Genomic DNA, 27,341 nt, shown 5'->3' with positions numbered 1-27,341 from the left:
AGTTACCAGCGTAAAAGCAAGAAAATCCGTACAACTGCCACGAAATCATGTGCGAGCACGAAATCCGGAAATCCGTACAGCCTGTCAGCACAAAATCCGAGAATGTCCGTACAGTCTGCCACGTTATCATGTCAGCGCGAAATCCAGAAATCCGTACTGTTGCCATGTCATCACAGCCATCCACGCGTGCGTGTGTGTGGGCTTGCTTTATTTTTAATGCCTTTATGTCACTTGGGCCCTATCGGATAGGTCCCATAAGTTGGTGGGAACTCTTCTTAAAAAATAGGCCACTCGGCCAATGTTTGCTGGTTGGCGAAACTTCTTCTGCTGCTTTTGTTAGGGTTTAGGCCCATTGGCTGGGATCTGAAGGTTGGCCCCGTTCTTCAATGGCTTGACACGTCAACAGTTTGTGACAGAAAGATTCTTCTTCTACGGAGGATCCGATCCTTTTTGGAGCACACGCAGGTTTTTTGGAAACAATCTTCGTATCCCGACCCCGGACTTATTAGCCACTCCCACCCTTTGTACATCGCGCATCGGGCGCGCTCCTATCTTCATCGCTCTATCTTACATGGCATAAGCCATATAGAACTCTAGAATTACACATGGGTTCTTGCGGAGAATTTGACAGAGATAACACTTCTCAGTGGGTAGGCAGAGAAAAGTTGAAATCCTGCACGGGAACTGAAGAAAAGAATGAAGATTTGGACAAATTCTTGGCGGAAAGGTTTGCGAGAACGGAGGCGAGAATGGAGTACAAACGTCATTTGCAGGTTGGTATATGTGTGAAAAAATTGATCAAGTACTCCAGAGACCCGAGGTTTGCGAAACACTTGAAGAATTACCCGATTGATGAGATTTACTCGAGATGGCGTGAGGCCATTGATTCTCCTTTCAGGTTCGGAGAAAAGCTGAAAAGGACATACGAGTGTCGACAAGGGGAACCTGTACTCGCAAAAAGAGCTAGACAGAACTCTTGAAAAGAATATGAACCAGAGGACCACCAGAAGATAAGTCAGAGAGTCACAGAGCATCAACCGAACGCCGAAGAAAAGGAAAGACCAAAGCAGGATTATTACCAGATTTGTGGGGACCGTCGACCTTGATGAGATGAATGAAAATACCAAACTTTGCACAGCATGGGGCAAAGTGCGAGACCAGGAAACCTTTATTTTCTTTGATGGAGAAGCTAAGGCCAACTTCAATCGAATTGGCGGCTCGATTTGGAATTAGCCCAAGGAAATGGGGCCACAGGCCGAGGTTGTTCTAGCGGAACCCGGACGGGATGTTGCCATTACACCTGTCATTGGCAAACTACGTTTGCATTGTCAGGGGTATTTTGGGGCACGAGGACTTTTTCATCATGCCTTTGGAAGGCGTGTGACGTCCTTCGAGGAATCCCTTGGTTCCCCAAGAACATTGCCGTAGTCGATTTTAGGGCAGGGAAAGCCATTTGGAAGAATGAGAAGGGCAAAGAGATTGTACTTGATGGAAAATTGAAAGGCGGGTCCGTCCCACTTGATGAAATCCAGTTTTTTTTGTTTACTCGATTTTCTTGAAAGAACTGAATGACGATTGAAGGTGGAATATGTTTGACCTCGAAAAAGAATGACAAGATTCTCTACAAGCTCAAGCTGACTGTTTTTGTGAGGGCTTACTAGACGAGTTGCCTCCTTCACGTCCTGAAGATCATATGATTGATTCCCGGTAGTACACCATCGACTTTTTCATCATGCCTTTGGAAGGCGTGTGACGTCCTTCGAGGAATCCCTTGGTTCCCCAAGAACATTGCCGTAGTCGATTTTAGGGCAGGGAAAGCCATTTGGAAGAATGAGAAGGGCAAAGAGATTGTACTTGATGGAAAACTGAAAGGCGGGTCCGTCCCACTTGATGAAATCCAGTTTTTTTTGTTTACTCGATTTTCTTGAAAGAACTGAATGACGATTGAAGGTGGAATATGTTTGACCTCGAAAAAGAATGACAAGATTCTCTACAAGCTCAAGCTGACTGTTTTTGTGAGGGCTTACTAGACGAGTTGCCTCCTTCACGTCCTGAAGATCATATGATTGATTGCCGGTAGTACACCATCGAACCGGCCACCTTACAGAGTTAGCCGAGGCCAAAACGAAGAAATAATGAACGAGAACAGATTGATGATATACTCAACAAACTTCAGGATTCTACTTGCGGAATTGACCTGAAGAGTGGTTATCATCATATCCGAATCGCTCCTGGACACGTTTACATGACAGTTTTCAGGATGACTTTTGGTTTGTATGAATATTTGGTAATGCCATTTGGCCTTACCAATGCACTGGCTACATTCAACCGTACGATGGACAATTTTTTTTAGAGAGTACCGATCATTTGTGGGCACTTTCTTTGACGACAACTTCGTCTTCTCCAAGAATGAAGCAGAACACTACCTATTTCAAGTCTTCCAAGCATTGCGGAAACATAGATTGGTTATCAACGCCCTTGATTTAATGCTTCTTTTAGTGCTAGGCTTCATTATGGTTGAGTTTGCCCTTGATCTCCGAAGTCGTGATAGAAACTCAGTACGCTGCACTTTGTGTTGATGTATGCTCATGTGTGTGCGTGTTGTGTTGGGGAGCATATGTTAGTACCTAGTTCTACACCCACTATTGGGCACTGACGACGTTACTGGGGATGTCGTGGTGTTTAGTCAATACTATGCATGATGGAGCTGATGGTTATATTGTCTTGTGAGTGACTACCATGGGTCTATACCTTGCACTTTTCTTCAAGGGTGAATCTGGGCTTATCCCGGATTCATCTAGGTATATGGTTATCAACGCCAAAAAGAGCGATTTTTTCTTGTCTGAGATACACTTCTTGGGACACATTGTCTCAACAGAAGGGGTAAAGTTGGATCCGGCCAAAGTTGCGACTATTAATGATTGGCCTACTTTGAAGAATGTTCATGAGGATTGAAGCTTATTTGGGCTTGTGCTCAAATTATCGGCGGTTCATTCGGAAATTTGCAGAGATAGCTTCTCCTTTGCATATGCTGACTCAGAAAGGAGTTCCTTTTACTTGGGGACCGATAAAGATTGCAACCTTTCAGACTCTCAAGGAAAAGTTGACTACGAGACCAGTGTGGGCCTTACCAGACTTGCAAAAGCAATTTGAAGTTTACTGTGATGTTTGTGGTCAAAGTTTGGGAGCAGTCTTGATGCAAGAAGGCCATGTAATTGCTTATGATAGTAGGATGTTTTTACGTCCTGAAATGGTTGTACAGATCTATGAGAAAGAGCTTTTGGCAGTTATCCATGCTCTTACGCAATGGCACACTATCTTCTCGGAGCCGACTTTACAGTCTTTACAAAACACCAGAGTTTATGCTACTTCTTGTCGCAGAAGCAGCGTTCGGAAAAGTAGATGCGGTGGGCTAACATCTTGCCATAATTTCATTTCCAGATAGTCCATGTTCACGGATAGAAGAATTTAGTGGCGGATGCGTTGCCTAGAAAGCCCTTGATTCTCGCCATTTACGCGATACATCATCAAAGCTTCGAGGATATGGTAGATCAGTATGTCACAAATCCTGATTTTGCAGATATCTTTCACCGGATACAGAGTGGAGAGACAATTCGAGGCTATTCCATACGGGACGGCTACAGCGTTTGAGGGAAAAGGTTTTGACAGAGTTCTATTGTCCACCTTTTTCTGGCCAACCCAGCATAGATACCACCTTGAAGGATGTTCACTGATACTTTTACTAGACGAGGCTCAAAAAGGATGTGGACGAGTTTGTTGGCAGTTGCTTAGTAGGCCAAAATGTCAAGTTCGAGAGGCATATGGCACCAGGATTTCTACAGCCTTTACCCATACCCTCCCGTTCATGGGAAAGCATTGCCATGGATGTTATTTTTGATCGTCCAAAGACTCAAAGTGGGCACGATGGCATTTGGATAGTCATCGACAGATTCAGTAAACAGGCTCACTTTATTCGCAAGATAGTTAAGCTTGATCATTTGGCGAAACTGCTTGTCTTACAGATTTTTCAAAATATATGGCATGCCTGAGTCCCTTGTTACGGACACAGACCCCCGGTTTACTAGTTTGTTTTGGAGGGCAATGTGGGAGAACATTGGCATGCGGTTGTAGTTCTCGCCCTCGTTCCACCCGCAGACAGATGGGCAATTTGAGATAGCCAATTCAATGGTTATGGATTTGTTGAGTCTTATTTTTCGGATCAGAAGACTTAGTGGGAAAAGTATTTGCCCTTGGTGCTGTTTGCCTACAACAACACACGGGGAAGGCGCCATTTGAAGTATCCGAGGTTGCTAAGAAGGTTTCTCAATTTCTAAGCAAATGTTTGAAGAAGTCTATAAGGCATGGAAGGCCATCTAGCAATTCAAAGGAGGAGAGCTTGTCCACTTTTGACAATGACCAGATCAACAAGAAAACGAAGGAGTTCAAGAAGGGAGTAAGGCCATCAGGTTTGAGACGTTTTCAGGCTACCAGGACATCCATCGAGCCCTTGAGTTTGTACACGTCGCCTTTTGTGGAGGATGGTTCACAAAACACCCCGGGGTGCGAAGGGTGACATCTTACTTGAAAGGAACCGCACAGGCATGCTGGTCTACTCTGTTGTTCGACAGAGAAGCACTTGCGACGTGATTAAGATTCAAGACAATTTTCACGTCAACTTGGATATCAAATGAATATGCAACAGATGTCATCACGGCTTGGCATCACTTGAAACTGACTGAGAAAGATACATTGGATGATTACTGCCAGAGGTTTTGGGATACTTATTGCCAATGTCTTCGTTTCGGAAGATTACTTTGAAAGACCAGATTGAGCGGTTTTGTTGTGGTTTGCTAAAAGAGATTCGAGACTATTGTTTAAACCAGAAGTCTAACTCTATTCAGAGACTTATACAACATGCTAACGAACGATTACTTCGACGATTGGTCACACCCCTTCGCTCTACCTGATGCTTTGACTGAGGCTCAACTGACATAGAAATCAGTAGCAACTGCACGCATATCCTCAGGCTCTGACCGGTTGGGTATCCTCAACTGGCTAACATTGGTGTGCGCATGGCCAGGGCCCACCGTCTCAAAGAACTCCCCAGTAACCCTCTCACCCACCTGGGTCCACTGAGATGCTTGCTGATGGAAGGCAAACTCATGACGCCGCTCCTCAATGCTAGTTAGCTCCTGTCGAGCCTGCTGCATCTGCTCCTCCAACCAAGGATTGTCTGGGTGGTGCTCCTGCATCCTCTGCAAGGAAGCAATGCTCTATCGGATACATTTCTCCTCCTCCCCTCCCCGGTTGCAGAGCCAAGCGAGCTGCAGACTCTTGGAGGAAGAAGCGACTAAGCTCAGCGAGTCCAGAGGTCACTCTACCAGCAGGGGTGTCTAGCGTGTTTAAACTCTCTGTCCAAAGTGCCACCACCCGCTCTCTAAGCTCTAGATCCAGCAAGACCCTCTCAGGGATGCGCAACATCGTACCCCCCCTCCTCTGTCTGTCTGTCAAAGTGAGAATCACTAGCGCATGGTTTGAAAAAGTAGTCCTTGCTAGAATGCAAACAGATTCACCCATGTCACAGATGTGGTCAGTGGCGTAGAAGCGATCTATCCGAGATAGATTCACTCCTCCTACTCTGCGCTCAAAGCGAGAGAAAGACAAGCTGTCTGGGGGTTGCACAAAGCATGAATGCTGCCAAACATCAGAAACCCTCAAGGTCATACGTAGGCGCTTCCAAGATGCCAACTCAGCCCCATGCACAGTAGCATGGCTACCTCCAATCCTGTTTGAGGGGTCCTCCAACATGTTGAAGGCTCCCCCAACACACCACTGCTCTGCATGCTGTAAAAGACTCTACGAATGTGACCAAAACTCTGCTCGTGCATTTGCCACATTAAGCGTATATATGTTCAGGAAGCCAATGAGGCAACCCCGGACCTGCATAGTAATCCATTGAGCCTTGCCTGTCACAATAATACCTCTGCCCACCATGACGTGCTCATGAGTGCGCAATAGTCATACATACTGTCACAAACTGCTGACGTGTCAAGCCTTGAAGAATGGAGCCAACTTGCAGATCCTGTTCGAGGGGCCTTAACCCTAAGAAGAACAAGTAACAAAGAAGAAGTCCTACCAACTTATGGGGACCCCGTCCAATGGGGCCCCAAGTGCCAATATTCCGTGGGGTGGAATTCCGCCACTCCGTGTCGCGTGTCGTCTCTCTCTCTCAATTCAGTTGTTATTTAAGTGCTAAAAGTCTGTTCAATCTGTTCTTTTCTATTGGCACGTGGTGTCTGTCTTGTGATATACTCCTCCCTGGATACCACCGTGTCTAAAAGCACCTGACCAAAATGTCTCATTGCATAAGAGCGTGCCGTTCATCGGGCTACCTCCTCTGTTCAGGAGTCCTCATATACATATACATAGCATGGTGGACTCGATGTGTCACAAAAAAGTGTACTACAATGTGTCTACATCCTGTTGGGTCTGGAGGTGTCACCGAGAACTTGGCCAATGGCCATAGAGTCTGTACCAAATTGTTCACCCCCAAGTCTCATGTGTGATGAAAGAACTCAAGAGCCTGAGCGTGAGCGTGAGCCTGAAGCCAGTCCATCGCTGAGTCTAGAGTCCACTCAGACTGGTCCCTGCCACATAGAGGGAAAGAGAAACCAACCGCTGTGTCCAGGGCCTCTATCCCTCTAGCTACAAGAAACACTACATGGACTCTGGAGCAAGCCGCCTCAAATTCTGGTGAAGAGTCGTCGAGGAATCGTGTGAAGTTGTAGGCGAAGAAGTCCCACCGGCGACGGATGTCGAAACTCGTCAGTCCTCGAGGGAGTGCGGCAAAAGGTGACGTCTTTACCAGAAGGGGGTCTGTAGGAAATCTGCTCCTCTCCGTTAAGCGGCTGGTGGTAAAAGCGTTGTCAAGAGATCTCCCAACAAACGATGAAGGCCCTGTCCCCTAAGCCGGCTGTGAGGCAAGAGCGGGAGTGGATGATGGAGGAGGGGTGCTAGTGGGTGGAATGGGAGGGAGGGGCCGGTAACGAGGAGAATGGGGGGAGGTGGAGGAGATGGAGGGGGGCGGTGGGTGGCACAGGGGGTGGAGGGGCTGTCGGTGGTGAAGCTGAGGTGCAAGGCATATCTGTGGCCTCGTCTTGCTTTAGGGGTCGAACGATTCCCTGTGGGAACCCACTCCTGCTGGCCTAGTGTAGGACGACCACCGCGGGGGGCGAACTTGCGTGGTGAACACCCTGGTGACATCGACCACGGACCTGCTGCTAGCCCTCCTCTGCCTGGGCACAAGTCTCGAAGGAGGAACCTGCCTGAGCTCCTTGTGTCTCTGTCTGCTGTGTCTAGCCAGCCTTAGGAGGCTGGGTCTGGTTCTAGGTTTGTGCCGAAGGTTTGGGTCTCCTCCTTGGACATGTCTTCGCTAGATGGCCCATTTGTTGACAAATGAAGCACTGATTCAGGAGGCCTGAATACTCCACATTCCGGTGGAGCCAACCACCGGTCACTCGAGGTAGTAAAATGACCTTCGGGAGGGTGTGGGTGTCTCAAACCAAAACGCGTACTGTAGGTATGTCAGCTGCCCTGGCAGCTACAGAAGTTGTTGTGCGAGGTGTCTCCAAGACAGTCCCAATCTTTGAACCAATCCTGGAAAGTAGTAGGAGGTACTCTCTCCTCATGCTTGGGAAGCAGACTGAGAAGGGAAGGTCTACCTGCTCGACAAGAACATCGGTAGCCGGATCAACTCCATGGTGCCACTGTCGAAAATGAGCTCTAGCTACTCGGATGACCAGGGGGCTCATCGCAATGACCTTGGACGCCTTCTCTGAAGTCTCAAACTCTATCTGATAGTAGCCGAGCCCGAGAAGCTGAGCGTCAATGATCTTGCCCACCTCTGCTAAAAGATCACACAACTACCCTCTGCTAGGTCTGGTGTCAATAATCTTGCAGATAACAGGTTACAGAGGTGGCCTGAAGGCGCGCCACCTCTGCCTCTAAGCTCGCTTGCGCTGTCAGCGAAAGGGCAAGTCAGATGGTGGGTTCCGCGGGGTCGGGCGAGGGGGCTTCTGTTGAGTTCCTCTTGACGGAGCAGAATCCTCCATCTGTGTCTGTTGCTACGACTGCGAACGAAAATGGAGCGAATGCGAGGCGAGGTCGGAGAGTGATGACCCTGCCCTAAGAGAGCAAGAGCAATGGGATGAGGAGGCGGGCTGGGGGCCTTTGTTGGGTGTTGGGGGGGGGGGGGAGGGGATGCAGCGTAGGCGAGGGGGGGGGGACGCTTATAGAACAAGGGATCCTCCCTTATGTATGGGACCTGGAAATTTGGCCGACCCATACTGATGACCCCATGGCATATTAAAGGGGCAAAGGAGGAACTAAAAAAGGGCGCCCATCCATCTGCCCTGTTTCTTACTGCTTGGGTCAAAGTAAATGTACTCTTTAGCAAGCTTTTGTAAATCAAGAATCTTTTGGCTTTCAAAGTGGCAATTAGCCAGTCTGAATATGGCAACATAAGGAGGCTTATTTTCACAAGGAATGCTTGTAACCGGGCAAAGATTGTGTCCTCTAATTAGGATTTGAAGATCATTTTACTTCATACTGTTTTTTTTTTTGGGTTTTTTTTTTGTATGGCTTCTGTCAAGGTGCTTTTCCTTACAAAGATTGTGTTTTTGCAGCTCACAGGATTGTTTCAAAGCTGCATGGGCCACCCATAAACTAGTGCATACTGAAATAAGGCCGTCGCAAAACCCAACTGATAGCCTGCAGCAAGTGTCAGACTCCTTATCGCAAGGCTGGCTTTACTGCTTGAAGAAGGGCCAAACACGATCCGCACAACTTCCTTTCTTTGATTGGACAGGGTATATCCCCTAAACTTCAGCTGAGATCTTGGTGTTCTATTCAATAGATCAAACGAATGCTATCTTATAGATTGCTCAAACGAGATGCAACGTGGATATATTGAGCCACAGAAGTCATTATAGTTATCCAGTTCTTAATAATATACTCTGATCTGTCAGAGTTCCCCATCATCTGTGTCCTTCCAATGCCAGCATTTCACATTTCATAACCATTGTATACTTTTGCATCATTGAGGATATCATGTTAATGTATCAGCATATGTATGTTACAATCAGTAAAACATGCCCTTACATATAAATGTATGCTTCGTAGAGACAAGTTGTCTTCAGCTTGTGTATATATGCTGTTATTCGAAGTCAGTGACAGTTCGAAGTGGCAGTCTTGAACGTAACACATTTAGGGGATTATACTCCACGTATATAGGTGCATGATTGTATTTTGTGTATAAATGAAGGTTTGTAAAAGAGGGAGCTGAATATTTTTTGAGGGAATGATTGAGCTTTTTGTCTCACCGGCCATTTTTTGGGCTTTCAGAAGAGACTGATAAAATCAACTCTTTTATTTTTCTTTCTTTGCACAACAGTAGCTTCTATTTTCTTGATTATCAGGGACCTAAGACCTTTTCCAGTATCTCCAAGGCGCCTCATACCAGAGCATATTGTTTGTCCAGACTGGGCTGCTGATGTAAGTTGATGAAGCTTTGCTTGTTTATTTTTGACTAGGAATTGAATACGCACTCAAAGCTTTGAATTATTTTTCATGGTGCAATTTGTTGGCACTGGGTTTCACATGCGTTTTCTATACTGGTCTCTATAGAACCTTATGGGGTTGTTTAGAATAATAGGAATGAAATCTGGCTGCATGATTTTGCAGATTGTAGGCTGTTTGCCAGACATTGATTGTGGTGTGGAATTTGTTTGGTGCTATGTATTTGCTAGTCTTTCAAATTAAGCAGGGTTGTAATGTGGGAAGAAATAGCTATATTTTGTTCTCCATGCTGTTCACAGACTCTTCTTTAGTTAATACTTTTCTTCATGCCAAAACTGTGGATGGGTGCTAGTTTTGGGACTCTCAAATTCTAGGATTTTTGTTTAATACACCAAATATGGTGCTTTTGGTCTTTCTTGCTGATGGGTGCTCTCTGATATTGGCAGGGAATTCCAAGGATAGAGCAGATGAGTGATTTGCAAAACAGGGTGGAGGTAGACAGCTTTTTTTAAGTTTTGTTTTGCAATTTATACTAGGGGGTTTGTCTCACCGAATATATATTGAGTTGTTCTTCAGATCAAGACACCAGAACAGATAGAGCGAATGAGAGAGACGTGTAGGGTAAGTTCTTCTTCTTTCTATGATTGTTTCTTGTTTATAAACTCAGCATATATCTAATTGAGCCTTGACACTTGATGTCCTGGATAATTGGTCACAGATATGTTTTTCATGCTTTTATAATCACCTCTTTCAACAGAAATGTCTGCTCCTTCAGTTGTGTGAAATCTTTGCCTAGACCTCGTAAATGCAACACAAGGTATTGTTAAAAGGGAAGCTCAGCTCTTGGAGGTGCCCAGGTGGGATCGCCCGAGGGGTTGTTGTTTTTGTCTCTCAATTATGATTTTTAGGGTCAAGCATTGTTCAATGCGGCCTAACAGGGCAATACATTTGTATTTCTGTATGATCATATGTATGCTCGTTGTGCATTCAAGCACTTGATGTATTGTGTTCTCAAACACTTTCAGCGTGACTTGTCGGTTGTAGCCTGTATTTCCCAGCATGCCACATGTTTTCAATGTGCAAACAAATGTGACACGATCTGGTGTGACGTTCGTTTGCTGCATTCGCTTAAGAAATTCGAGTGCCTTTCCTGTCTCTCACATGGACAGAGATCACCAGACTCATATGCCAGGATCTGATTCAGCTAGATACCAAGAGCACATGGATACAGCCGACACAGGACTTGGGAACAAAGATGGCCTTTTACAGAGAGCATCTTCTCCAACTCACGGAGGACGGTTTTGTGACTAGGCCTGCATACATGAATACACACTTATCTCATGGGATGCGATGCGCTATTCGGCAGATATGCACATCCTCACATCAGCTCCAGATCAAGATGGGCCGATTTCGAGGGGTGCCAGCAGGGGCCAGGATATGTCACCTATGTCACTTAGAACCAGAGACAGAGCTGCACTACACATGTCATTGCCCGGCGTACTATGAGATACGCGGCCTCTACCACTGTCTGTTCAGAGAGGGCTTCGGACCATTTTCTAGAGTCATGAGATACGAGGATTAGAGTTGTCTCGGATTGTTCCTGCTAGAGATACGCAGACTCAGGGAGAGCTTGCTGAGGACATCAGGGGAGAGACAGTCTCAAAGACGAATCACAGATTTCTTTACACAAGCCAGGGGAGAGGCAGAGGAGCAGTCACCACATCAGATCTCAGAGCCCACCCACACTAGAGGTACGTTGATTGACCGAGTCATGTAGCTAGGCAGATCAAGACGCCCACGACCTCGAGGGGTCTCCCACCATCGACGAAGGCTGCAGCAGAAGATACAAATCACTCTAGCTCGACATGCAAGACGCCCAACAAGAGTACTGACCACGGAGGATGTGGATGAGATTCGACAGCAACCAATGAGAGATTTCATTCCCCCCGCCCCCCCCGCCCCCCCCTCTCAATCTCAATTCCGAATCAGCTTCAGATTCATTTCCTTAATGTTTCTAGTGTTAGTTCTTTGTACTTTCTGTACTCGGACTTGATATCAGATTCACCAATTGTAACTTTTTGGTCTCATAGGTCGATTTGGCCTTTCGAAGACGTTAATATAACATTCCATTTCATCTCGCTCTCTCTCTCTCTCTCTCTCTCTCTCTCTCTCTCTCTCTCTCTCTCTCTCTCTCTAAGGGATTGCGATGGGCATGCGAAACGTGAATCCTGCGGGGTAGCTTCTTGGCGCTCTCTCTCTCTCTCTCTAAGGGATGGTGATGGGCAGCAGCTCTAAGGTCTCTCTCTAGCAACTACCCGCCCTCACACCCCCTCACGACACGCCCTTGCAACACCGCCGATCGCCCCCCCCTCCCTCTCCCCCTCTCCTTTCCTCCTCTACCCTTGCGGCCTTTCCGGGTCCTCCAGCCCTACAAACAGGCCCACACGGCCATGCCACCCTCTCCCTCTTTTATCGTGTACGTCGCCAGACTTTTATCCATCTATCAAGCAACTCCCTTCCTGTCTTCTATTGGCCAGTGCTCAAGACGTCTATTGTGCAAAGTGCTGAAGACATCTATCGTGCAAAGTTTTAAGACATCTATCGTAAAAATCTCCCCTCTAAGGGATGGTTCACACGAACTCACACACAACACACAGATCACACAAGCGTGCGTATACGCAAGCAAGTGGGCCCGGGTTGTTAAAATCTCTTTTCCTCCCGAAAATAGATTTTTGCGGGCTGTCGAAGGCGGCACACATCAACAGGTCGCCACTCTCTCTCTTCACAGGCCCACACACAATCCCATCGCAAGGAATTTTCGGGTGCCCCAAGGATGGACCAACCAGTTGATGTCGGGGATGACAACATTTATAAAACCCTGCCTAAATCGAAAGTGACATTTAGGTGGAGGTTTCGAGAGAGCACACTATTGCCAGGTTCTATGAGAGCAGAGAAACTGTCTAGAGTCAAAGATGACTTAATGTAGGAGAAGGTACAGGTGATGATTAAGGCGGAGTTGCTCGAGCCTCTTGAGGGGTGACATTGAAAAAGAGATGTATGCAAATTCGGAAACTTACAGAAAACCTATGTATGCAGATATGAGGAAAGAATTGGACAAAGAGATGCTTAGTAAGCGTGACGACATGTACGCATCATTGAAGGCCGAAATGCAGACGATTGTGAGGGCAGAAGTGAATGTAATGGAATGTGTGATGCAGAAAAGATTAGAGGATGGACTCGCTATGTTTGAGTCTTGGAAATAAAAAATGGAAGAACGCATGAATGAAAAGGATGCAATGATTGAAGCACTTAAGGGAGACCTTGTAGCTTGCAAAAATACCCCCCCATAGGAGGCAGAAAATCAACCCTCAATGATCAAGGAGTTCGAAAGCATTAAGAAGCAGGTGAAAACTCTACGAGAAGAGGAAGAGCACAAGGCACGAACAACCTCTTCGTGGGCGGATCACCTATTCAAAACACAAGATAAGGTTGATAAAGCTGAAAAGTGGATCGAGGACGCAAAGAAAGGAAAAGATAAGATGCGTGAAGCCACATCGACATCGATCATCAATATGACAATTGAGGAGGAGCAAAAGAGAAAGACTAGAGCCCTTTATGTGCGTGTTACAGGTCACAAAGACACGGGAAAAGTAGAAGAAGAAGTGCAAGAGCTTTTGAAGCGCATGGGTATTTTTGAACCCACACACACAAGTGCTTGGAGAGTTGGCAAGAAGGGAAGTGATGAGAAAGGAAGGCCCAAGGAAAGAGCACTCATTATACGTTTCCCTACACTAGAAGCTAGGGAGGAATTCTTGAAGAAGAGACCAACACTCAAGCAAACTGGGATATTTTTGGGTGATGACTCACTCTAACACAAGTAGCACACATGCAAGAGCTGATGCCAAAGATTAAGGCGGCGAGGGAGAAAGGAAAAATTGCTTTCTACAGGGAGGGAGAGCAATGGTGTTGGGAAAACACACCGCATGACGATGGGAGATCTATGGGATCAGCCTTAATATGGCAGCATGGAATCGTAACGGATCAATGACGCTAGATGTAGGCGCATTTGAGGATAGCTTTAAGGGAAGAGACATTATTTTTTACTTGGAAACGCATTAGACTTCTGGTGGCATATTACCTAGAGTGACAGGATACCATTGGAAGACTACTTGTAGGCAAGAAGTGAGATCATCGCATAGAGGACGGGGGTTAGGAGGTGTGGCAGTCCTATTCAGGGAGGAGCTGCAACCCCTCATTCGTATTGTTCGGAGGGATGAGCAGGCCAGATATATGTGGGTCAGAGTGAGAGCAGAGATAGAGAGGCCACTCTACATTGCGATATGCTATTTTGCCCCCAGCACATCTCATTATGCATCGCCCAAGGGAGAGTCACCCTACACGATATCGAATGAGGACATATGGGAGTTCTCTAGGGATGGAGATGTCATTCTTTTGGGAGACTATAATGCCAAGACGGGCCAATCTCAGACAACTTTCTACGATACCTCAGAGGAAATGTTGAGAGAATTGGATGTCAGTGATATGGGATTGGCCAGGTGTTCACAGGATGAAGAGCACTCTGGATATGGGGATATCTGACAGATTTGGGGATTGCACATGGACTGGCCATCTTGAATGGCCTCCACAGATTTTTGGCATCGAGTGGGCTCACTTGCTTTCCTCATAGACATGGGGCCAGCACAAGTGGATTATGTTTTGGCGCATCCCAGTTTCATACCCTCTATTTAAGACTCTACAATGGGGCCCAGGCCTATTGGGGTAGCATTAGATCATGCTCTCCTCGCGTTTACGGTCTCATTCCAGTTCAGCACAGCTCGACTAGCACATACACCTATGCAATACCTAGACGCCCACGTCTACGGGAGTGACCACGACATCGACGGAGGCTCCATCAAAGAGCACGACATGGGAGATGCCCAATACGATTATTTACAGAGGCGGACATTGACGAAGCCCTTCAGCAACCGATGCAATACTTTCTTGGACAACGCCCGATGCCGGGCATCCTGGGCATGGATGATGATGATGTTACAAACTGGTGACGTGGTTGCTGGCTGCCCAATACACACACACACACACACACACACTCCCTCTGGCAGACAGTCCTGCTTGCAGAAATGCTGACGTAGCAGGCACTGTACGGACGCCAGAAATGCTGACGTGGCCTGCTGTACGGACGCCCTCGTTTTGCGGCGCTTTTTGTGGTAGCAACTGTACAGAAAAGTAGCTTTTTGAGGCAGCTTTTGGCTATGCAGTGCAGGGCTGTTTTTCTACTCAATTTGCCTTGCTTTATTTACGCAAGAGAATCAAAGAGAGAGAGAGACCTCTTTTGCTTTATTTTCAAAAGGGCTTTTGATTTTGAAGCTTTTGGGCTTTGCTTTTAGCATCCCTTGTAAACCTTTATAAGAGTTGTTGGGCTCTCACTCCTCAGAGCATCTGGACGCAAAGTCTGAGAGTGAGTCTCGACCATTCCTTTGTAAGTTGCAGATTAATACAAAAAGAAATACCGAAAGGGACGCTAGTCTTTGGGGACAATATCTCTAAGCATGGAACTCGGCCGGGCCAGTGTGAATCAATTGTGAACTGTGAACTGTTTTGAAGTGATTTCTTGTGGTGTCGCGGTAGAATCTTGACTTGGAGTGTCTAAGTCTGTTACAAATGATGATTTTCAGGCTGAGGATTTGAGTCTTTTAGTTTAAGTCTCTCACTTTACTTTATTTTATTTTTGTACCCAGACATTGCATTAGATCCACAAGGATTGTATCAGTTTGGTCTCATAGTTTATTTTGGCCTTTTGAAGACGTTTAGTATAACATTTCATTTCTCTCTCGAGGGGTGTGTGCGCGGGCGGGTGTGTGCTAATAAAAAGAGAAATGTGGTATATACCAAACTTTTTACGCGGCAGTTATGACTTCAGACACAGATCAGTCGACTCCCTCTGTATCTGGAGATGCGGGAGGAGATCACGAAGAAGATTCACGCGAGGAGTACGGCTCGCCTCGGCCTACTCGGACGGAGCTTGAAGAGATGGAGCGTCGACGACTGATCGACGACGCAAGGAAGGCGATGTTAAATTTTGCAAAGGACTCGAAATTTGCAAAATTTATGACCTAGACCTCCTTCGACGAGGTGTATGCACAGTGGCAGCAAACCACAGAACCACCCCCCCAAACCAGTACTAAAGAAACCTCCTACTCTAAGGATGTTTATTGAGCAAGAATTAGAAGAGGTGGTTGATGCACTGATTTCTCAGCTTTTTGACGCATAGAACAAAGCAGAAAGGCACGACAAAAAGCAGAAGAAAGGAACTGACTTCTCGGGTTATTTGGGTCGTCAATCTACTTTTGCCTCGGCAAGAAAGCAAAAGAACCGTGTGCGGTTTGAAGGATTACCTAGTTCTTCTTCTTCTTCTTCTTCTTCGAGTTCTTGTAGCTCTTTCGATTTGAGTGAAGAGGACAGAAAAGGCAAAAAACGAAGCAAAAAGCAAAAGGGCAAGAAAAAGGCAAAGAAGTCTAAATCTTGCTCAGTTTTGGAAAGTTCTACATAGGACTCGTCTTCAGATAGTTCGGACTCCGACGACCGCAGATTTTATGCAAAGAAGAAGAATTCTTACAAAGCCAACTAGTATGACTTTCTAGAAGATAGAAACAAGAAGGTTCCAGAGTTCAAAGAAGGTGGATAGTCATTTAAATGTGACACGTTTTCTGGTTTTCGAGATGCTTCAAAGGCTTTGGCCTTCATACAACAATTTGACATAGCTTTCTCTGGAGGGCGTTACTCAGAGCACTCCAAGATTCGGAGGGCTACTTCTTACTTCAGGGGAAATGCTCAAACTTGGTGGTCCACGCTTCTATTGAACAAGAAAGCGCCAGTTAAATGGTTGAAATTTAAAAGGCTTTTTATTTCTTACTTGAGAGTACGAACGTGACATACGAACTGCTTGAAACCATCTTTGGATGACCAAGAGAGATTCATTGGACGCATATTGTGAGAGATTCTGGAGCTCTTTTCTACCAGCCCCTTCATTTAAGAAGATCTCGTTAAAGGAATAGATTGAGCGGTTTACCTTGGGACTTCCTAGAGAGATCCGAGATCACTGCTTAGAGCAAAAGTCAGATTCCATTCAGGAATTGATTAGTCATGTGAAAGGGGGTTTTGCCATTCACTCAGGCAGTTTGACCCACCCCATAGATGAAATCATGACACAAAGGAATGACAGACTTCGAAGAATGAAAGTAGAAAGAAGAAGAGCAACCCAGAAAAGAAAGTAAAGGATGCACGACCCAAGCTTACTCTTTCACAGAGAGCTCTCTACATCAAAGAGGGGAAGTGCTTTGGATGCGGGGAAACTGGGCATATCTCTACGAAGTGCCCTAAAAAGGCACCGAAAGAACAGAACGACAAGGATGAAGACGGGCCTGAGGGTTCGAAAGAAACGTGGACGAAAAGGCAAAATGACAGTAGGATTGGTTCCAGATTGCATGGGTACTGACCCAAGCACGATTGATGAGAGTACATAACTTTGCCGAGCTTTGGGCAAAGTGAAAGACCAAGAAGCCCTGATTTTCTTTGATGGAGGAGCCGAGGCAAACTTCATTTCACCTGAATTGGCGGCGCGGCTCGAGATCACACCCGATCGGATGGGACCACTAGTAGACGCAGTTCTAACAGCACCCGGCAGGGACGTAGCCATTACACCTGTCATCATTGGCAAACTTCGGTTGCATTGTCAGGAGTATTTGGTGTCACGAGGACGTGGAAACGCTAACCTTAGTTGTTGGTTTCTTTCCAATGATTTTTGTTTAATTTTTGAGACCCTCTTTTTGAAGTTGCAAATGGTCGGACATTGTATGGCCAATGTGAACGGTAGTTTCACCCGCAGACGGAAGTTGGTCGGCACTCGAACTCGTAAAGTAAAAGGATGTCTAGGCTCAGTTCAAAATCATGTAGGTTTCCCCGTCGCACTTAGCAAGTTAGCGGATACTAGGAAGTGAACTCAATAAAGGCATAAAGTCAAGGTGGGATCACCAACAGAAAGTATCCGACAGTTGGGCCAGATTGCACTTTTGGATGCGGTCCCAATGAGGATAGATGGTCAGATGACCAGTGGGAGCCCAACGGAATCATTTCCTTAAATTTAGGGAATTGCTATTTTGGGCCGTGAAATGTGTTCGCGTCATTACCTTCGGTATGACCAGGGGAACATTTTAGTACTCTGCTATAAAGTCAACTCATGCACCAGTTGAGAGATTTTTAAGCAGGAAGCCCAATGCACGGAAATTGCATGTATGAGTGCCAAGTGGCACTTTTTGGTCAATTTACCAAGTTTGGGAGAACAGAACTCGTAATTGACCCTTAGGAGCAGTTTTGGAGGCTGTTAACTATGATTTTCAGCCATTTCTCTCCATTTTTGAGCTTCCCATGACTTTACCTTGGACCAAGGAGCTCATTTTCAACATTGGAAGGCATCAGATGCGTGTTTACAGGGCTGTTTTGCTGCGTTTTCAGCGGTACGCAGGTTTTGGCAGCCATGGAAATCTTCCCCTTTTTGCATCTATTTGTTCACAGATGCATTACAGGTGAAGGGCAGAAGAGGGGGGCGCTCGATTTATGCTGGGAGGATGCTTCATTGAGAACGTGTTATTACAGGTAAAGAGCTTTGGAGTGCATGGTTTCCCTCTTATGTACAGTGCGGTGTCAGGAGTGTGCACGATTGCCATGGCAAAAGCCTTTTGCACAGGTACTGGATTACCTAGTGGCTAATCCCCTGCAGGTACATGTGAATTCGGAGAGGTTTCACGTGAGAAATCTCGTCCGATTCATAGGGCAAGTAGCCCTACAGGTGCGGGAGCTCGAGTACTTGCTACGAATGCAACCGACACGCGAAACGGAGCCCGAAACAGGGAATTACAGCCTGCTGTGTATTTTTGCAGGTTTCGGGTTTCGGCCCTAAACGGTCCCTAATTACCCCCAGGAGGTTCGGGGACGCGAGGGGACCGTTGTACAGGTGATCTGGCGCATTTTCGGGGCAGAAAACAGAGAATTCAGCGTGCTGCAGATTCTTGCCAGGTTTTGCAAAGTGTCCGTATGCGTCGGGAAAGTCATCTAATGCGTGGGGATATTGACTGTGAAGAGTCCTAGTACAGTTATGCTGTCGAAATCGGGCCGGAACATATGGAATTCAGCCTAGATTGTGCGGGGCAGCCTGTAGGGAATCACAGGTTTTATTCCCTCTGTTAAAGAATAAAGAAATACCGAAAGGGGCGCCAACCTTTGGGGCCTACAGGTGTCGCTGACTGCTTGGAAGCATTTTAGCTTCCTGGCCGTGCTATTTGTCTTGAAGTGTGATTCAGTCTCAGTTACAGGTTCCTTTTAAATCATTGCTTTGTGTCGTAAAGTCAAGTGTTGAAGAATCCGGTGAAAGCTAACGTCTACTGCCCCACGGGCCGGTTTCATGGTTCCGTTGCCGGGACATCAATCACTTTTTCCTCAAAAAGTGAGCCTTGGTTGTTTTGGGTAAAGACACAGAGTGCAGGAACGTGGGATTACACTATGGCCGACAAAGGGAAGGGCATTATGGAAGAGGGCTCCTCTTCACAGGACATATAGGAAATTCTGCATGTACGCCCTGCTAAAAAGTGGTCAAATTGGGGCTGATTTTTTGCTGCGTTTTTAGGGTTTGCAAGTATGAACCAAGATGAGATAGGGAGAGGTCTCACGGTGGTAGATTGGCCACTAGATCTCCTGCGGGAGTGATGTGGTCTGCTAGGTGACACGCTGCTTGCCAATTCTCTGAGGCGATTGCTTGGATTCTATGACGCATTGGTAAATCATCTTGAAATTCTAGCTCGCTTGGTCGTGGGTAGTACGTCAGAGTATCGTGGAATTATGCTCGTTTGGAGAGGCAAGAGCCTGTTGCACAGGTACAAAGTTAAGGGACAGGTTGCAAGATGCTATGTGGTGAAGTTCAAGAACTATCCACCTATGGATGGAAAGTGGATGGAAGAGCATGAACTGTCAGAGTCACCAAATATATTGCAGCTTTACCTTGAGGCCTTTGGGTTACAACCTACTTATGCCCCAACCCAACATGTGCAAAGAAGGGGTAATGATAGAGCTAGTACATCATATGTACATATGAATTCAGTGTAATAAATGGAAATGACAAAAGTATAAAGGTCTCATTAAGTCATTTGTATCTATGTGTTACGACCTTTCTTGTGGATACATGCGATGATAAAAGAGTGCTAACAACACAAGTTCATCGGTGGCATGTATTTATGGTATGCAATCGAGGACGTTTGCGATTTCAAGAGGGGGGTATTTCATGAGGACGTGGCAACTGCTAACCTTAGTTGTTGGTTTCTTTCCAATGATATTTGTTTAATTTTGAGACCCTCTTTTTGAAGTTGCAAATGGTCGGACATTGTATGGCCAATGTGAACGGTAGTTTCACCCGCAGACGGAAGTTGGTCGGCACTGGAACTCGTAAAGTAAAAGGATGTCTAGGCTCAGTTCAAGATCATGTAGGTCCCCCCGTCGAACTTAGCAAGTTGGTGGATACTAGGAAGTGAACTCAATAAAGGCATAAAGTCAAGGTGGGATCACCAACAGAAAGTATCCGACAGTTGGGCCACATTGCACTTTTGGATGCGGTCCCAATGAGGATAGATGGTCACATGACCAGTGGGAGCCCAACGGAATCATTTCCTAAAATTTAGGAAACTGCTATTTTGGTTCGTGAAATGTGTTCTCGTCATTACCTTCGATATGACCAGGGAAACATTTTAGTACTCTACTATAAAGTCAACTCATGCACCAGTTGAGAGATTTTTAAGCAGGAAGCCCAATGCGCGGAAATTGCATGTATGAGTGCCAAGTGGCACTTTTTGGTCAATTTACCAAGTCTGGGAGAACAGAACCAAGGACTTTACCTTGGACCAAGGAGTTCATTTTCAGCATTGGAAGGCATCATATGCATGTTTACAGGGCTGTTTTGCTGCGTTTTCAGCGATACGCAGGTTTTGGCAGCCATGGAAATCTTTCCCTTTTTACATCTATTTGTTCACAAATGCATTACTGGTCAAGGGCAGCAGAGGGGACACTCGATTTATGCTGGGGGGATGCTTCATTGAGAACCTCTCAAAGGTTAAGAGCTATGGAGTGCTTGCTTTCCTCTCTATGTACAGTGTGGTGCTAGGAGTGATGACTTGCACACTACACACTGCTCTCTCTCTCTCCCCTCCGTGCAGTCATGTGATGCCCTAAAAGAGGGCTCTTCATTTGACTGATGTACAGCTGTGTGGTTTCTTGCTTTTGTGCTGAGGCAAGAGCCTCCTTGAGCAGGAACAGGGGTAGCTAAGTGCTACTCGAAAGCAGGCACCGGTGAGGGTCATAACCTCACCATATAGGTGCGTTTTCAGCTCTGTGTATGCGCTGTAAATTGACTGTTTTTGAGCCATATGGATGCCAGAACCTTTGGGAATCATGCCCCACTGGCAAAGGACAATTAGAGGATTGTTTGGGGCTGAAAACAGGGCAAAAACCAGTAAATACAGCGAGCTGAATTTACTGTTTTTGGGTAGGAATCAGAGGGTTTACGCCAATGCAAGTGAGATCCAGAAGGGGAATTGATTTCGCGCAAGTTTTGGGGTTGTTATGTTGCCGAAATTTGGCCAAATCAGGTAGTATCTAGTGTGATACAGGTAAAGGATTCCCAGGACCTTACTTTGTAATTTACCCTCTCGAAGAATAAAGAAATACCGAAAGGGGCGCCAATTTTGGGGCCTACCGGTTGTCGGCGTCTTCTCGGGGCATTCTAGCTTCCGAGCCATGTGTGTGCTTAAGTGTCAATTCCCGTTGTAGGTTTCCTTCGCACGTTCTCTCTGTGTGTGTCTAAAGTAAAGAATTTCAGGTGAAAGCCAACGCCTACTGCCCCACCACGGGCCGGTTTCATTTGGGGCACGAGGACTTCTACATAATGCCTTTGGAAGGTTGTGATGTGACATGTCCTCTTGGGAATTCCTTGGTACCACAAGAACAACGCGGTGGTCGACTATCAGGCGAGAAAAGCGACTTTGACCACAGAGAAGGGCAGAACCATTGTACTTGATGTGAAACTTAAGGGCGAGTCTGTCCCTATTGTATCGGCTTCGACCATTTCAAAATTAATGAAATCCAGTCTGCTTGTTTACTCGATCTTCTTGAGAGAGATGAATGATGAGAATAGGACAAATATGTCTGAACTTGATAAAGAACGCCAAGATTTTCTCCACACTCATGACGATTGCTTTCCAGAGGGCCTACCAGGTGAGTTACCACCCGCTCGTCGTGAGGATCATACCATTGATCTGATACTTGGAAGCACACCACCGAACCGGCCACCTTACCATGTGAGCCGAGCCCAGAACGAAGAGATTATGAACCAAGTGAAAGACCTCTTGGAAAAGGGTCTTGTCTAGCCCAGTACTTCACCGTACTGCTCTCCAGTGTTGTTGGTTTTGAAGAAAGACGGATCTTGGAGAATGTGCATCAATTATAGAGCTCTCAACAAAATCACCATCAAGAACAGATTTCCGATTCCTAGGATCCATGATCTTCTTGACCGACTGCAGGGATCCTCGTGCTTTAGTAGGATCGATTTGAAGAGCGGATATCGTCAAATCCGAATCACGCTGGGAGATGTCTACAAGACAGCCTTTCGGACGACTTTTGGGTTATTTGAGTTTTTGGTGATGCCTTTTGGCCTAACCAATGCTCCTGCGACATTTAAGCGGATAATGGACATGATTTTTCGAGAGTGCAGACTATCACTTTCTTTGACGACATCATTGTTTTCTCCAAAGATGAGGCAAAACATAGAGAACATCTGCTACAGGTCTTTTAGGCATTACGAGATCACAAGTTGGTGATTAATGCGAAGAAAAGTGAATTTTTCCTACTAGAGATACACTTTTTGGGACACATTGTGTCAACAGCAGCAGGAGTGCAGATGGACTTGGCCAAGATAGAGACTATCCGTGATTAGCCCGATTTGAAGAATGTCCATGAAGTTAGAAGCTTCTTGGGCTTGTGTTTGTACTACAGGCGGTTCATTTGAAAGTTTGCAGAGGTTGCTTCCCCTTTGCATATTTCCACACAGAAAGGAGTCCCTTTCTCGTGGGGACCCACAAAGGTGACTGCCTTTCAGACATTGAAAGAGAAATTGACTACAGGACAAGCTTTGGCTTTGTCGGACTTGCAGAAATCATTTGAAGTATATTGTGATGCTTGTGGTCGTAGTCTAGGTGCCGTCTTAATGCAAGAAGGCCATGTCATTGCCTACGAGAGCGGATTGTTCTCAAGGCCGGAATTGACAGTACAGATTTATGAGAAAGAGCTTTTGGCGGTTATCCATGCTCTTACTCAGTGGCGGCATTACCTACTCGGAGCGGATTTTACTGTTTTTACAGACCATCAGAGTTCACGCTACTTCTTGTCACAGAAGCATCTCGAAAAAGCAGATGCGGTGGGTGAACATCTTGTCACAATTTCACTTCGAGATTGTCCATGTTCAGGGACATAAGAATTTGGTGGTAGATGCTTTGTCTCGGAAGTCGTTGGTTCTGGCTATTTCCGCGCTATATCATAGGAGCTTCGAGGATATGGTCGATCAGTATGCCACGGATACAGATTTTGCAGACATTTTCACGCGGATATGGGATGGGGAGACAGTGGCGGGATATTCCATTCGGGATGGCTACTTAATGAGGAAAACCATGTTGTGCGTTACACAGCCGTTGAGGGAAAAGGTTATGACCGAATGCCACTGTCCACCTTTTACGGGCACCGCGGCATTGCTACCACCTTGAAAGGGGTAGAGAGATACTTCTTTTGGCCAGGACTCAAGAAGGATGTGGACGAGTTTGTGCGCAATTGCTTGGTATGCGAGAAGGTCAAGTTTGACAGGCATAAAGCACAGGGATTGTTACAGCCTTTACCCATCCCCACCTGTTCGTGGGAAAGTATTGCAATGGATTTCATTTTTGATCTCCCGAGAACATAGAGTGGTCATGATGGTATTTGGACTGTTATTGACAGGTTTAGTAAGCAAGCTCATTTCATTCCAGTGAAGAAAATAGTCAAGCCGATCACTTAGCGAGATTGTTTGTGGCCCATATCTTCAGATTACATGGCATGCCCGAGACGATTGTCTCCGACAGGGATCCCAAATTTACGAGTTTGTTTTGGAAGGCTATTTGGGAGAACAGTCACACGGTTACAGTTCTTGTCATCGTTCCACCCGCAGACTGACGGGCAATCTAAGATTGCTAATTCAGTGGTACTAGATTTATTGAAGTCTTACATCTCGGATCGGAAGACTCAATGGGAAAAGTATTTACCTTTGGTGAATTTGCCTACAATAACACGATACACTCTTCGACGGGGAAGGCGCCATTTGAGATTATTGAAGGTGCTACGAAGGTTCCACCCTTCCTAAGCACGAAAGATAAGATTTTTGAAGCCGATGAGTACACGCACGACTTGGACTTGGCTTTTGCCAAGGTCCGCGAGACTTTGCAGAAATCTCAAGAAAGACAGGAAAAGGCAGCAGATCGCCACCGTCGCGATTTGAAATTGAAGGAGGATGATTGGGTGCTCTTATGTTTTGAGAATGCCGCCTTAGAAAGAAGAAGGGAAAGGAGAGGCTTTTTCCAAATCTTAGTATGCAATACTACGGACCTTTCCAGATCTAACAAAAGATCAATGATGTCTCCTTCCGACTGAAGCCCCAAAACTTGGAGGATTCACAATGCTTTTCATGTGAGTCTCTTGAGGTCTTTTAAAGGCGAGGTGCCCGAAGATGGGGAGCCTGATCAACAACCCGAAGTGGAAGAAAACGAGGAGATCTTTGTTTCAGAACAGATATTGGCACATAGAGACAGAAAGATTAAGGGTAGAGTGATAAGGCAGTTCTTGGTTGAACTCAAGAACTATCCTGCATTGGATGCGAAGTGGATGGAGGAGGAGGACCTAGCTGATACTATTCATATTGTGAAACTTTACCTTGAAGCTTTTGGTTTAGCATAGTCTATTCCAAATGGAACCTCGAATTCAGCTTGGCTGGAAATCTATGCAGTGGGTATGCACAGGAGGGGAGTTACTCCGCTCCTTTGTCAACAGATGCCTCGATTTTTGATATTAGAGTCACTGATGTCTCTTTGAGCTTCAGGGATACTGAGAGCTGACAGTATTCTGTTGTAATGACTTTATGAACTGGAATTCTCGATAATATGATACTGATTTGTCCTGCACTTGTTGAAGTGCAGGAACTGATAGACGAAATGACTGCAGCATTTTGGTCTGAACGATCTTCCATGGTTACAATAGGAATTAGTCAATCGGGCATCTCTGAGGTCCTGAGTGGATCTAGATGCCATTGCTAATTGCATTGCCGATAAATTATGGTTTGAGATCCGAATGAATGTTGAATGTGATTTGTCATGTGATGTTTAGTGATGTCTTGTGATATGACTGTCGACTGGTATATGTGCTAGATGTGTGTTCCTAGTGCGTCGGTACTGACAGTCAGTGTCTGCTAAGACAGTTTATGGCTTCTGTCTGTTTTGCAGGCGTAATCGAGGGCGATTACAATGCTTTCAAGAGGGGGGTATGTCACAAATTGGTGATGTGGCTGTTGGCTACCTAGTACACACACACACACACTCCTTGTGGCAGGCAGTCCTACTATGTTGACGTGGCAGGCACTGTACGGATGCCAGAAATGTTGACGTGGCCTGTTGTACGGACGTCTACGTTTTGCGGCGCTTTTTGCGGCAACAACTGTACGGAAAAGCAGCTTTTTGAGGCAGCTTTTGGCTACGCAGTGCAGGGCTGTTTTTCTACGCAAATTTGCCTTGATTTATTTACGCAAGAGAATCACAGAGAGAGAGAGAGAGAGAGAGAGAGAGAGAGAGAGAGAGAGAGAGAGAGAGAGAGAGAGAGAGAGAGAGAGAGAGAGACCTCTTTTGCTTTATTTTCAAAAGGGCTTTTGATTTTGAAGCTTTTGGGCTCTGCTTTTAGCATCCCTTGTAAACCTTTATAAGAGTTGTTGGGCTCTCACTTCTCAGAGCATCTGGACGCAGAGTCTGAGAGTGAGTCCTGACCACTCCTTTGTACTTTGAGTTGCAGATTAATACAAAAAGAAATACCGAAAGGGACGCTAGTCTTTGGGGACAATATCTCTAAGCATGGAACTCCGCCGGGCCAGTGTCGAATCAATTGTGAACTGTGAATTGTTTTGAAGTGATTTCTTGTGGTGTCGTGGTAGAATCTCAACTTGGGAGTGTCCAAGTCTGTTACAAATGATGATTTTCAGGTTGACGATTTGAGTCTTTTAGTTTGAGTCTTTCACTTTACTTCATTTTATTTTTGTACCCAGACATTGCATTAGATCCACAAGGATTGTATCAGTTTGGTCTCATAGTTCATTTTGGCCTTTTGAAGACGTTTAATATAACATTTCATTTCATTTCTCTCTCGGGGGGTGTGTGTGCGCGGGCGGGTGTATGCTAATAAAAAGAGGAATGTGGTATATACCTTTGTATCACCCAAGTGTGGTAGATTGATTATGCCATTTCCCTCTTGAATAGCAGGTCTTGAGTTCAACGTGCCACGTCGGATAGATCTTTAAGGTCTCTTGGGATAGTTTCCTACTACGTTAAAATACTCTTCTTCTTCTCTCTCTCTCTCTCTCTCTCTCTCTCTCTCTCTCTCTATGTATATATACACAAAGAGGTAGATCACTACTTTTTAGAGAGGGACTACTCGGGATGGCCCACCACAGGTTACCCAATCACACCGTCATTGGGGCATCCTTCTTGATCCAGCCATCCAGCTTGGCCGCTCGAGGATGCGAGGATCTTCACCTCGTAGACGAGGTCTACATCTACGGAGCATCATTGAGCAATAGCGAGACGAAACAACCCCCCCTCCCCCCCCCCCCCCCCCCCGAAAAAAAAATCCCTAAAAGAGCTGAACATGGAGGACATTGAGGCCATAGTGTAGAGACCCATGAGAGAGTTTATGGATGGTCGGCGGTTGCCATTGTCTACTTTCTCCATTTTGCACCTCATTAGCCCTCATGTGATTGTATCCCTCCCCATATGTTTTGAGCTGATGTTTTATGTGTTGAGGATGATGACGATGATGATGAGGGTATCGGTTCAGCTTACATACCTACGCACTCTAGGTACCCTCATTTATTTTTATCTTTATGTTCCCTAGACACCGTACTAGAGTCACACATGGATGTAACCTTTTGGTCTCATAGGTCATTTTGGCCTTTCGAAGACGTTAACATACCATGTCATTTCATAGAACATTAGAGAAGTCTTCCATAGCCTCAAGATAAATGTACAAAGCTGATCAGCACAGAGGTGTGATCCACATGCAACACACAATAAGTGACCAAGGCTATGTCTTTGAAACCCGCCCGTAGACTCACTAAAGGGCGGTAGAATTTGGCTTTCACCTGATCTTTACGCTGATTAACTTTACGACACAGAGGAACTTCACGAATAAACTTGTGACTGAAATTTAACACTTTAAACAAACCACGACTTGGCAGCTAGACTCCTACCTGCTGTCCCACTTTTATTGGGCTGAAAATGGCCTACTCTAGCCCAATTTTGCAGCATAGTAACTGTAGAAGGCTTCACAGACAAAATCTCCATGCGATAGGTGACTTCCCAGCGCATTAGATA

General features: G+C 45.9%; 1 protein-coding gene across 2 annotated transcripts in view; it reads left to right on the top strand.

Moving 5' to 3' along the window:
- Positions 1-27,341, top strand: part of MAP1A (methionine aminopeptidase 1A) — a 44,491-nt gene that overhangs the window by 11,735 nt on the left and 5,415 nt on the right. For both annotated transcript variants that reach the window (XM_086502331.1, XM_086502332.1), the window contains 4 exons: positions 8,685-8,867; positions 9,477-9,552; positions 10,023-10,070; positions 10,153-10,197. In XM_086502331.1, coding sequence (XP_086358457.1) covers positions 8,685-8,867; positions 9,477-9,552; positions 10,023-10,070; positions 10,153-10,197 — 352 coding nt within the window. The remainder of the gene's footprint in view (positions 1-8,684; positions 8,868-9,476; positions 9,553-10,022; positions 10,071-10,152; positions 10,198-27,341) is intronic.

Source organism: Adiantum capillus-veneris, chromosome 26 (genome assembly GCF_014529385.1).
Source record: "Adiantum capillus-veneris isolate H3 chromosome 26, ASM1452938v2, whole genome shotgun sequence".
Classification (NCBI taxonomy): Eukaryota; Viridiplantae; Streptophyta; class Polypodiopsida; order Polypodiales; family Pteridaceae; genus Adiantum; species Adiantum capillus-veneris.
This window is presented reverse-complemented; position numbering and strand designations above follow the sequence as displayed.